This window comes from Oryctolagus cuniculus, chromosome 8 (genome assembly GCF_051225735.1).
Source record: "Oryctolagus cuniculus isolate XC-2025 breed Fujian yellow rabbit chromosome 8, ASM5122573v1, whole genome shotgun sequence".
Taxonomy (NCBI): domain Eukaryota; kingdom Metazoa; phylum Chordata; class Mammalia; order Lagomorpha; family Leporidae; genus Oryctolagus; species Oryctolagus cuniculus.
Window position 1 is genome coordinate 18,372,069 of NC_142874.1, and position 13,750 is coordinate 18,385,818.

The 13,750-nt window shown below is 43.1% G+C and overlaps 1 protein-coding gene across 1 annotated transcript in view; it reads left to right on the top strand.

Moving 5' to 3' along the window:
- The first annotated feature begins 3,508 nt into the window (after positions 1 to 3,508).
- The window catches only part of LOC127485706 (protein transport protein Sec24B), a 149,738-nt gene continuing 139,496 nt past the window's right edge, over positions 3,509 to 13,750 (top strand). The window contains exons 1-2 of the mRNA XM_089301985.1: positions 3,509 to 3,734; positions 5,444 to 5,513. Coding sequence (XP_089158111.1) covers positions 5,459 to 5,513 — 55 coding nt within the window. The 5' untranslated portion in view covers positions 3,509 to 3,734; positions 5,444 to 5,458. The remainder of the gene's footprint in view (positions 3,735 to 5,443; positions 5,514 to 13,750) is intronic.

Consider the following 13,750-nt stretch of genomic DNA (forward strand, 5'->3'; position numbering starts at 1 on the left):
GAGCGACATAATGGTGCCGTGACTCGGATATGAAGCCTAGGCAGGGTTTAGTGTCGTTCCTCCACAAAGAGGGGGAGTGACATAATGGTGCCGTGACTCGGATATGAAGCCTAGGCAGGGCTTAGTGTCGTTCCTCCACGAAGAGGGGGAGCGACACTTAGATATCTTGTTTCCCCTATTATCCCCTGCTTATCTTTGTTTGTCTTACTTTTCTCACAGGCATCTTCTTTCTTATTTTAACTTCCAGCCATACTTCTCAGTAGTAAAAGTAAAAGCAGTAAAAGGTAGCCTGCCCCAGGTATTGTTATAGTAACAGAAAGCTGACGCCATTGGTCCCCCTAACAAAGTTGGAGAGTCTCGCCATCTCAAGATCCCTAACTGAATAATGTGCTAGAACACAGTCACAGGTTTTGGAGATTAGAATGTGGCCCTCTTCAGGGATCTATTATTCTTCCTACCTCAAAGCTGTTCTATGGCCAGCTGCTTGTCTTTTACGGCTATCAGTATCAGTCTTAGGCAAATTGGAGTCAGCTGGACTATTGCGATTTGAGTTCTATTTTTACCTTTTTTGAATCCTTCTCTGCATGCAAACCCAAATAACAACTGTGCACTGATGAATCTACAGAACAACACGGGTTCAAACCCTCGGGGCTTTGTTGGTCCATGCATTCTTTGTGCTTGATGCAGAGAAGCTACTGGGTTTTGAAATCTTAGCACTAATGGCTGGTGCATTTCTGAGGTATTGTGGCCACCAAACACATGAGGCAAATGTAATCCTCTGGATAAAGGCTCCAAATCCACACAATCCCTATGCTCTCTCGCCACTAAGATCTGATAGTTCTGAGAGCTTGTAAGAGTTGTTAATGTTCCTTTTCATGGCCAATTTACACAAAGCATGCTATAAGAACATCACGTCATCCACATTGAATGTGTAACCAACCATCAGTGTCAGCCACAGCAGAAAATGACTTTTCTACTGACATTTTAAGACAGGGTGCCTTGTCACCATACTTATAGAAACCAGCGTGGAGAATAAGAAGGACGGGCTGCTGAGATGACAGACTCCAGGCAGTGGAGTTGGGCAAAGAGGGTTGTAAGACATAAGGCTAAACACGGTGTAAAAAGTATCAAAGGAATTCAGAGAGATGAGGAGAGAAGAACAAGGGAGAAGTCAGGGCTTGCTACTCCATAGTTTGGCCTGAGGACACTGGATGGATGGCAGTTTCATTCATTGAGCTGGGAAACCAAAAGACTAGCCAAGTATGGAGGTAAGAAGGCAGGGGGTGGGGGCTGGCTGGATTTACTAGCAGGGCATTCAAGTGGAACTGGGGAACAGGGAATTGAATATGAGGCTCCAGAGGGAGGTCTGGGCTTGGAACCCTTGTTTGATGACTCTTCAGTATCAGTGTGGTAATTGGGAACTCTACAGGTGAGAGTATACCGGCTTCAAAGAGAAGACTGAGATCCTAGGAGCAAGCGGAAGAAAATCTTGCAAGACAGACTGAGGAATGGTTAGAGAGGTGACTGGAAAATCAGAAAGAGCTGACTCCACAACAAAAATCTGTAGTTATGGTTTTGGTCCTGATCTTTGAAACCCCTTTAGTCACAGTTAAAGGTGCCTTGAAAACAGTTTCTTTGTAAATGAAACTGGGGCCATAATTCCTCACTCGCAATACAGTGTTCTGAGGTTTGGATAAAAAAGAGTCTTTGAAGTGTGACGCCAGTGGTTCCCAAACTTGGATGTGCACGAAATGAACAGACGGCTTGTATAAATACAGATCGGTATGTATTTGTTTAAAAATTCAGGTTTTTTTAAAGATTTATTTATTTATTTGAAAGAGTTACACAGAGAAGGAGAGGCAGAGAGGGCCTCCATGCACTGGTTCACTCTCGAATTGGCTGCAACAGCCGGAGCTGTGCTTGCACTGCTTTCCCAGGCCATAGCAGAGAGCCAGATCAGAAGTGGGGCAGCCAGGTCTCAAACCGGTGTCCATATGGGATGCTGGCACTGCAGGTCGCTGCCTTATCCGCTGCGCCCCAGCTTATTTGATTCAGTATTGGTAGTTTCTGATTCAGAAGATCTGTGCTGGGATCCTGGTATTTGAATTTTTGTGTCTCAGGTGATACCGATGTTACCTATGAGCACGACTATGTAACATGAACGTAAGGAATTCAGTCTTATTTTATTTTTATTTATTTATTTTTTGACAGGCAGAGTGGACAGTGAGAGAGAGAGACAGAGAGAAAGGTCTTCCTTTTGCCATTGGTTCACCTTCCAATGGCTGCTGCAGCCGGCGTGCTGCGGCCGGCGTACCGCGCAGATCCGATGGCAGGAGCCAGGTACTTCTCCTGGTCTCCCATGGGGTGCAGGGCCCAAGGACTTGGGCCATCCTCCACTGCACTCCCTGGCCACAGCAGAGGGCTGGCCTGGAAGAGGGGCAACCGGGAAAGAATCCGGCGCCCCGACCGGGACTAGAACCCGGTGTGCCGGCACCGCAGGCGGAGGATTAGCCTAGTGAGCCCCGGCGCTGGCCCAGGAATTTAGTCTTGATTTGACAAAATTCCCTGCTTCCCTCCAACGTGACTCCTGTTCCGTCCCCTAATGATGCTGCCACCCTGCTTCCTACCAGCAATCATCCTTTCACCCTTGTGAACCATTCGCTTAGTGCAGTAGCCAGCAACCGCCCGAGGGTAGCCTGCTTAGAAAGCAAACATTTATTTCTCATGGGGAAAAGGAGGTGAGAGCTCTTAGGGTAAAAGGTGGGATCCCAGGCCCCTCTCTGCCCCAAAAGTCAGTCCCATGTGAAATGTTACTTGTTACCAACTTTCAGAATTCTCACTAGAGACCTTGTAATTTGAGCCAGATGAACTGCAGGAGAGTCAAAGAGAAAAAATTGACCGCGTGCTTCAGTCCAACACTTCCCTTTCCAAACCCGCAAAGCAGGGACTCAGGAAAACGTCGTCAGCACCCCAGTATAGGGCAGGAACGCGGGGCTGGAGCAGACGCAGCCCCGTGGAGACAGGCCAATCGGGGCTGGGGGTGCGAAGCGCGCCCTGGGCAGAGACGGGAGTGAGGACCTGGACGCCCCAGACAGGGACAGAGCTTTGCCTTGGGGCGCGCGGGTAGATGAGGGAGGACAGGAAACGCCGCGCCAGAGCGCGGGCGGTGAGCTTCATCGCAGCCCTCCCGGAGGCCATTTCTCCATTTTCAACGGGATAAAGATGGTGCGCTGGGCTAGGCTGGTCGCAAGCCGCAGCAGGCGCCTCCTCCACCGCCAACCTCGCTCCGGCCCCAGGCCCTGGAGAGCGAGGTGGCCTTCGCGGACGCCTAAGTTACTCGGCGAAGGGGGTGGGGTCTCCCAGCTCCCACCCAATCACGGCGTTCGCTCTCGCTATCTGCATATATTATGCTAATACGGACCTCCCACTCGGAGGCTCCGGCGCCCCGCCCCGCTCGCGTTGCTCGAAGGTGAATATATTATAATGAGGCGGGCTCCCGCCGGGGGTGCTCTGCGGCGGGAGCTGCTGGGCGGGGGTCGGGGGAGGGCCCAGGCGCTCGCCGCGTGCGCACTCACACCGGAGCATCCCGAAGGGTATTTAAGGCTGGCAGCCAAAGGAGCCGCGGAGAGACTGCGGGTAGCGGCAGCTCGCGCCCTTTGGCTCTCCTCTTGCCTGACCGCCCTCTGGCGCCCCTCTCGTGGTCTCTCGGCCTCCCAGCCTCCAGCCCAGTCCAGGTGGGAAGCAAGCCGGCGTGCGGAAAGACACCAAATAGGTGGAAATAAGGCCAAGTAGTGGGAACGCAACAGCTCCGCGCTCCGCGGCGGGGCGAGCGGCAGCCCCTCTTCCGCTGTCCCTCGGACCCGGCGCGGCCGCTCCCGGGGACCTCGGAGGAGGTGTCCGGTGGACTTCCTTTCGATTTTGACGCGGTCGCCACCCAGTCCCCTGACGGAGGTGCTCTTCACGCCTTTCTGGGAGGAGGGGAGTAGGTGGAGGATGGTCCTCGCCCGCGGCCCGGACGCTGAGCCACGCCGAGGTCCCTCTCCGCGTCCCGCTCCCGCGCCAGCTAGCTGTGCGGCCACCGGGACTGAACTGCGGAGGACTCTCCCCGTTTACTTCTTTTCACAATTATTGGAGGTGGTCGAGGGTGGAAGGTGAAGCTGAGGCAGCCGACCCCGCCACGATGCTGGTGAAGAAGCACACGGGGAAAGGAGGAGGCCGGGAGCCCAGACCGGCGGACGCGAGCCCCGCAGGGCAGCGCTGCGCTGCGGCCGGACCCCAGTGCGCGGTCCTGGCAGCCCTCCTGTCAGTGGTGGCCATCCTGTCTTGTCTGTACTGGGGGTGAAAACCAACGACCTCCAGGCGCAGATAGCCGCTCTGGAATCGACGAAAGGGGCCCCTTCCATTCCTCTGCTGTCTGATACCGAGGATCAGCTCAAGGCCATGGTGCAGGAGAAAGTGGAGCGCCTTCTGGCTCAGGGGTGAGAGGCTGGGGTGTTCTGTGCGTGGGTAACATCTTGCAAAGGGGGCATTCTGTGTGCTTGGCTGTGTGTGCGGTGTTAGGCGCCCATCTGCGCTCCTTGTGGCTTGTGTTTGTGTCTGCACATCCCTGGATAAGGCCGCCTCCGTCTCTGTCATCTTCACTCACTTTTCCTCAATGTTGGCTAAACATGCATGGAGATCTAAAAGGGCAAGGTTCTAGTTTTGTAGCCTAATGAAATGCGTTGCTAATTGTATGGAGACTTCCTTGTCTAGCTAACATCTGATAACCTTCACCTGTGGTAAGAAGGTTGGGGTTATAGGTGTTAGTAATACACAAAAAAGGTCATCACTCTTAAAAGTGAGATTATTCTGATTAAACATTTTACAATTGAACGTTCTCATATTAAGAGTTTAAACTTTATTCTTTAAAAAATAGCTTTATCTTTGGTTATGGGTACAGAGCTTGGCGTACTTAGGAATTCGCAGTCCTTTCAGTTGGGAGTTGAAAAGAACCTATGTTGTGTTTAATGATGGCTTTAGAGTTTGCAGGTTTTCTAAAACTTTTCCAGCAGAGAGGCTGTGTGGCAGTGGTTGCCACACAACACCTTAATGCCTTTGACATTCATATATAAAAGACTAGCTGTTCCTGATAAGCTACAGCTTACCTGGAACTGCAGCATGTGAGTGCTGGGTTTATGCATTGAGTGTGTATGCTTGAGCCAAGGGAGAAGGGTGGTAGCAGTTGAAGAGTGGAGAAAAATGTTGTACAAATCCAGCAATCCTGATACCATGTCAATGACCATTTTGTTTTTTTTAGGGCTTGGGTACTGTTACCTTTTGACTAAAGTCCAAGTACGTGTAATGTTATGCAGGCTATGAAATGCTGATCAATCAGGCATACAGCCAGAGAGTACCTAATTCTCTACAATGCTACTGATGATTGTTAATACTTCTCTTCTTACAGAAATCCTATGAAGATATGGCTAAAATAAGAACTGCAAGAGAAGCACCTTCAGAGTGCAACTGCCCAGCAGGTAAAATGGAACTTATTTAACGAGGTTGTCTCCAGAGCAGAGCATTTTAAAACAAAGGTCTTGAGTCTGCCAAGTCTACCTGTAATAGTAGTAAAGAAAGAATGCAGACCCAACTTGCTTTAATAAAATCAACATGTCTTGGGCAAAAGGATGGCAAAGAGGGCCTCAAATATTATTTTAAGAAGCATGCTAAAGTCTGTTGGGGTATAGCAAAGGACACAGATAATCATGAAGGAAAAATATAGGCAAAAGGATGTATACAGAGAAAAGTTCTTAGATTCACAAATTGAAAAATATTCTTTGAGTTGTATGAACTTTTTAAAATATCTGTGGTAAAGCGGGCTGTAGAACTGTTGGATTTAAATGCTTTGGTGGCTAATGTTGCGTTAAATGCAGGTTTCTTTTATGTGCCCAGTGGCATGTGATTATATTGGGAATCCCCTCCTACTTTTCATGTCCACATTTTTCTAGTCTACAGAAAAGTTCTCTATCCTATAACTAAAGCTAAGGACTAAAAGCAAATTAATTCTTTATCTGGAGCTTCTCACTACAAACCATTTCATTCACAGTGACTTCTCTGAAGAGCTTCTTGTGTGTTTACCGTTTTTCTGTGTAGCTTCAGGGAACTGTATAAAGACAGCATGTGAGAAGGACAGAGACCTATCAGTCAATAATACCCATGAAATCTTCCTTCATAGACCTTTGAAGTTTGGTGGTCATCTGTCAAACTAACATTTAAAAACTCTTGGAATACGGCCATTGGGAAAATCTAGTGAAGTCAACAGAGACAAGACATTAACTAACACTCCTATGAGATGTCTTGAGATGTTTATTTCAGATAAATGCTGTTGGTTTATTTATGGACAATTCAGTTTCTTTTATCACACATGTAAAGTGTTTCTTTTAATGTTAGGAACATGATAGATATTTAAAATGCCATGAATTATATAGTGATGTTTCAGTGAATGCTGGACCACATATACCATAAGGGTACATTGCCTAGTGACAACGACCAGCCATCCTGGTTTGTCTACGTACACTCTGATGTTGGTAGAACAATGCTTAACAGTGTAATTCTCAGAATGTATCCCTGTCTTTAAGCCATGCATGGGTGTGTATGGAAAGGCTAGTTCCTGTAGTTTTTTCATAGTCTGAGATTGTTTTCTTTCCCCTTAATAACTTGTTTTGATATAGCCCAACCAAGCACCATGTTAAATTTTAAGTGCCAACTCCAGCTTGTACATCATAAAATTTTTACTGTGTATATTCTACTATGTTGTTAATCATAATGGAGCTGTAATTTTTAAGTAAGACTTTTGATCAGAAGACATGCACCAAGTAACAGGAAAACAAAGAGTTAACACTTGACATTGTAGGATTCATTCTTACTTGTTTTAAGTTGGAAAAGACCTCAGAAGTCAGATATTCAAGGAAGGCACTTTTCTAGTGCAGGAATTAACTCACAACAGCCTCATCAGCCTGTGGGGATTATTTAAATTCCCAGGACAGTTGGTAGAGGACTTCACTGATCACACCAATTAGAGTCCAGCATTGTGTGTGTGTGTGTGTGTATGGTAGCTTTTACTAGCTGTATGAAAAGTAGCTAGTGTTTATAATTGTTATAATTCTTAGTGAACTTGGTATAAAGTAGAATAGTGAGACCCCTAACACTGACTTCAATTTTCTGAAAAAGATGTAAATGCTGCACAATGTTTAGTTAGGCTAGTTATTGAAGACGAGCTTGTGATCTGGAAGAAAGCTGTTACATTTAGAATTTACTTTATCATGGAAGATTATTTTGAACTAGTTTCACATCAACACGTCAACATAATAATGAAGGGTGACTTTCTTGGCTTTTTTTGTTGGCTCTCACTAGCAGCTGCTTTACTTTCTTGCTACCACTAGAGGCCCACATTGCATCAGGGTTTACTTGGCAAGTTGCGAGGTAACCTCTGGAAGGTGTGCATTCCGTGACACAGAATCAAACCAATTTGTTGCTGACAAACCTCTATTGCATAAACACTTCCTTTGGCCTGTGGAATAATCTGAATCATGCAAATAAAGGCATTTTGTTGAAAATAGTATACTGGGGGAAACTAGTTATTTTAAGTTATGGTCAGTCAGTAAGGCATTGTCTTAGAGAATGAATGGCTGGCCAAGAGGATTAGAAAGGAGACTGGGCACTTCCCCCTAGGTTTACTGTAACCTTGGTTTGCAGCAACTGAGTCGTCACCCAGACATCTGTTTGTAGGGCAGAGAGAGACAAGTCTGTGACCTCAGCTCAGTTCCTGTGGACAGATGCCCACCCCTTGAAGTTGACACTCTTGTTGACAGTCTGCATCACAAAGCCAGAGACCAATTCTGAAGAAATAGCACTGTGTGTTTATGTTTGTTACAATTGCTTTTGATAGAATTCAACTCCAGTGAGGTTTATGCAGGTAGGCTGTAAGGGAATCATAGATTTTATAAATAAAAAAAAAATACACAGGAAGGTAGCTCTGCAGCAGGGGGATGAGAAAGACACTTTACTGGATGTCTTCTATTTACAGGAGACACTATAATTTTCCCAACTGCTAAATGAGTAAAGTATTGATAATGTCATTTCACAGATGAGGAAACTGGTACTTGAAGGAAGTGATTAACTTAACATACTAAAGGCAAGGATTCATGCCCATATCTGACAAACTCAAAAGCCCAAAGTTTAATGAGAATAAGAGTGAAGGGCCAGCGCTGAGGCATAGCAGGTAAAGCATCCACCCATGACGCTGGCATTCCATATGGGCACCAGTTCATGTCCCTGCTGCTACACTTTTTTTTTTTTAAATTTTTTATTTGAAAGTCAGAGTGTGAGAGAGAGATCGAGAGTGAGAGAGAGCGAGAGATACCAAGATCTTCCATCAGCTGCTTCACTCCCCAATTGGTTGCAATGACCAGAGCTGGGTCAATCTGGAGCCAGGAGCTTCTTCCAGGTCTCTTACCTGAGTGCAGGGACCCAAGGACTTGGGCCATCTTCCACTGCTTTCCCAGGCCATAGTAGAGAGCTGGATCAGAAGTGGAGAAGCCAGGACTTGAACTGGTGCCCATATGGGATGCCGGCACTTCAGGTGGTGGCTTTACCCACTATGCCACAGTGCCGGCCCCTGCTGCCCCACTTCTGATCTGGCTCTCTGCTAATGGCCTGGGAAAGCAGCAGCAGATGGCCCAAATGTTGGGTGCCTGCTGCCCACTTAGGAAACCTGGAAGAAGCTCCTGGCTCTTGGCTTTGACCTGGTCAAGCCCTGACCATATGTGGCCATCTGGAGAGTGAACCAGCAGATGAAAAAGCTTTCTGTAACTCTGACTTTCAAATTAGCAAATCTTTAAAAAAAACAAAGCAATAAAGGTATGTTTTAGAGCTGGTAATCTTGGATTGGAATTCCACATCTGCTCCTAAATAACTGATCCTGCCCAAACTAGTGAGATTCTCTATTTTCCAGTTTCTTCATTTGCAAAAAATGGCCAATAATACTTTGCTTATAAGGTGATAATACTTGGACAATCTAACATATTACTAGCTGTTCATTAGATAACCATTGGTATTCTGGTACTGTGTACCATTTAATTCTAATCTAGTCCACAGAGACACATGATATAAATGGGAACAATGAGACTTGAGATGTTATAAAACTTGTTCAAAACCCAGTGGCTTATTAATGGCAGGTTTTGGGCTAAAACACTATGGTTAATTAAACTAGTACATCTGTAGTTTATTTATGCAGATAATCATACATGTCAGTATCTCTCTTGCTGCTATCTCAGTGAAATTTGGTTCTTTACAGGTATTTCTGTTAGTTCCTACATTATTTTTTGCCAAAATCACATAGAAGAATTTTGACCTTTTAAATATAGCAACTGAAGTAGCATGGGGATAGTAAAGAATGTCTTTACAGTTTTTCATATGAGATGTTTACAAGACATTATGTATCTACCTCATTGTCAGACCTAGGTTTTAACAGCTTTATTGAAGTATAACATAATATTTATCCATTTTAAGTAAATTTATAGTTGGACAACTATCCCCACAACACAGTTGTAGATCTTCTGTGTCACCCCCAAAATATTCCCATTTTCTTTTTTCATGTGCCCAGGAGAAGCTCTATTTTTAAATGTGTTTGCCTTTAGGAAACTCCCACATAATTTTTGAAGATACAAATTGAAGCTCTGTTTAGCAGAATATTTGATTTAGCAGTAGCTGAGCCATAGAAATTCCATTGGCATTGGTGGCTTGGCTGATGTAAAATTTGACTCTGATGTGAGAGAATGACTCTTTGCTATGGCTGTAGAATTCTGTTTTGGGTTCTGTGTTTTGAGTCCTGCATAAAGTATGTATAACCCAGGCATATTTCTGGAAGAGTTCACATGTTCCAACTGATAAAGAGCAGTGGGAGCCAGGCAGCCTACCAAATGGAGTTTAGACCACAAAGGTCTGTACGGTATTTATCAGTCATGTTGCTGTCCAGGGTATTAGATGTAAGACCCTCTGTTGTGTAATAGAGAATGGGAATGGGGACTAAAGAATCCAAAGTTCTGATCCTGGCTTTGTCATTAATATGCTATACAATCTTGGGTGGATTATTTCCAAGAACAACTTTTTGAGACTATTTTCATATCTCCAGAATAGGAATGATGTACAGTAATGGTCTGTGAAGCACATTTGTCAGTTCTCTATAGCTGAAAAGCCTACCATAAATATACCAAGTACTGCACTAGAAAATAAGGAAAGTGCTGATGTTCAAGGTCAACTCAATATCTACCCTCATGGAGTTGCATATCAAAGAGGATTATGGTTATTTTGAAGTGACATGAATATACAGGTGTGACAAGTACAGCTCAGAAAAAGCATAATATAATTTGAAGCACATGACAAGTTAGCATTTTTATTTTGTAAATACTACAGATTTTTTTTCCATTGGGAGGAAAAAGAAATGTATACTTCTCTTTTGAAATTCATAGTAGTGGGAAATCTGGCTTCTGATGAAAAATAAAAGCTCTAGTAACTAATAAAATGTTGACTTGCATAGCCTCACTTGGCTTTTGGCTTTCCAAGAATTTATGGGTGGATAAAGGTACAGTGAATCTTGTTCTACTTATAATGATACTGCAACTAAAACAAGTGCACACACACACACATACAGAAAAAAAAAAAAAACTTTTGCTATGGAGAAGGTTGTTGAGACAGAAATGATGAGAAGGATGCATTCTACTTTTCTCCTGAAAATAGATTTATGTTGAATGTCTGTGGTATGGAACAGAACTGCCGGACCTGCACATTGCATGATAACTGTCAAATTGACATAGCTGTGTCCTCTGGAAAGTTTAGTTAGAGACAACAAAAGATACACTAGAGAACTTGGGATATCCTTGTATGCCCTCCAAGTCTATGCAAATGATTGTATGTAAAATACAAGTAAATGCAGGCAAACAAAAGTACCTCCCATTCATAAATGTGAGTGATAGAGCCCCTGAGTACTGACTTTATGGCATCTTCTCGGTTTTTGGAAATCATTGTTAATGATAGCTCTAAGATTGTCCATTATGTCCCCTCATTTAAGAAGAACTTTAAATTACCTCACTGATATAAATTTATCATAGAATACCTGTATTTCCTAACATGATTTTTATTTACCCTGCATTTTTTCCCCTAACAAATTGCACAATGAATACAAAAAGTATATCAAGTAAAAGGATGATAATGTATAGATTTCACTTATATGAGGTAAAGAATAATCAGAAACAGTTTGCAGAAATAAGGCAAATTAAATATTGTGAATGTTACTTAAATGAGAATAGCAGGTGTTCTTCTCTTGTAAGGCCAAATGCTACAGTGTAACATCCCAGTACCTCCAAGCATTCATATTAAATTGTGTAGGTCCCAATGAGTAAAGACATTGGGATGTAACACTCAGGTGATCCAGTAGTGATGGCTGGCAAAATACCCTGTTCCCTGAAGGACAAATTGCCTCTTGAAACCATGTATTTATTTCTTAGCTTTTCTTATCTGTAAGTAATTAAGAAACTAATTCTTCAGATACGTTTCCCTCTCTCAGCCTAGTAGTTCTATTCTTCCATGAGCTGGAAATTATTTAAGAGAAGGCTATAAATTCTGCACAGCATTAGATTCCTTCTAGCTCATTTGAAGAATGTGTAGGTACAAGTAGCCTCTGGGAGTCCTGATAAACTACTCTGCTTCCAATTGTTATGTAATTGTGCAAAATCAACTACATGGCTTTAAAAACCCAGTGTCTTGGGCAAACATTTGGTGCAGCATTTAGGGTGTCACTTGAGATACCTACATCTCATATCCGAGTGACCAGGTTTGGGTACTGGCTCCTCTGCTTCCAGTACAACTTCCTGAGACCGTCCATCCTGCAAAGCAGCAGATGATGGTTCAACTACTTGGGTCTCTGCCCCTATATAGGAGACCTGGATTGAGTTCCAGGTTCCTTGCTTTGCCTAGACCTAATTCTCGGTATTGCAAATAATTGGAGGATGAATCAGCTGATGCAAGATCTGTTGCAGGCATTTGGGGTTGAACCAGTGGGTGGGAGTTATCTCTTTGACTCTGTATTTCTCTTTCCCTCTGCCTTTCAAATAGATAATTAAAATAAAAAAGAAAGTAATACAGAAGAGTATAATACTAAAGTGGAAATCACAAATTAAAATTGAGCATTATTTAGCATCATCTCTGTCTTCTTCAGTGACCATTTTGTGAGTCATCTAAATGCTAAGATTCCCTGAGAAAAGACCATGAGATGGCAGGTGCCTCTACTTTGTGCCCACAAAGAGGAAGAACTGAGCTGAATGGCAGGACTTTCCCTATTCTTGCAGCTCCTTCCCAGCTGAATCCCTACTTGATTTCTATGTCTTGACCTGTCTTTGCAATTGAAGAGATTAATGGTAGAAGCAAATTTCTTCAACATATTTGAAAACTAGAGTGTCCTATCAGCTTTAAGACATTTAAAAGAATCTAGTAAGTTTTACATTCAAACTACTTGAAGACATTTGTTATTTAGTAGATAAATTTACAGATCTGAATTTTGGATAGAATTCCAAAAGCCAGAATAAATGAACTAAATGTAATTGAATTTACAAGTTCAGGATTGGGTGCTTCCCTTTTATAATTTCTGAGTATATAGAGTCACTTCAAATTGCTAACGTGCTTTTGATATCATTTCATCTGGGGTCTCCCTTTCACCTTCAGCTGGTACCTAATATGATAGTTAAATTGCTTTCTTTGTTTCATCTCTTACTGCTTTTCGTAGTCCTATTTCTAAATTTTTCTTTTTGCCGTAAAGACATGTTTAGTGGGGGTAGATCTTATTTGCCAAGAAGGCAAAAATGGTGTCTGTTTATTTGCATATTGATTTTAGAAGCATTGGTCTCTTGGATTATGTGTGCAACATTTTCATTTTTGGAATTTAAATGTGGCTGACACATTTTTTAAACACAATTTTCACATTTAGAATAAGTGGCTGAGTAAATTGTGTGAGTTGTAGCCAGCTCTTGTTTGTACATTTAGGTATATAGAAAGTAATGATGTAGTTAACTAAAAGCAGTCAGGTAAGGTGGAAGAAGGGCCTATTGTTTCCTCTTTTTATAACCAAAGAGTTCACATATTAGAAGAGTAAAAGAGGGGAGGAAAATGTCACCTGTATTTCTTAGTCTCTCAGAATTATATCTCCTGTACTACCATGCTTAAAAAGCCTGGTATTTTAGAATTTTTATAATAATGTAATTCTGAACAATAGGGAGCCAGAGAAATTCTCCATTAAAACTGCATTGTGGCTCCCTTTTTAGCCTTAATTTGCTATGATTAAATGTGTCATGAAAGTGGACAAGTTCCTTACCTGGCATTCCTGTATCTTAGGTCAGCTCTGAGAGTTGTCAAAGGTGAGTTTTTTGTCCTTCCAGTAATTCCAAAACTCTCAATTTGTGGCCTCATAGGCTCTAGAATCTTGCTGGAATTTTTTAGATATATATTATGTGATCATAAGATAAAAGTGATTTTTACAAACAATACATAAAAACGAACCTTTAACTTAGAGCCATGCCAAAAATGCTTGTAAGTTCTGGGACTCCTAAGTGAACTTTCTAAAACAATTATAGCACAAGATCAGAGAAGGGAAAGTTGGAATGGAAACAAGATTCTTAAATAACTGTCTTTCTGAAGATAGTTGTCTATGTGATTGGGGGTCAAG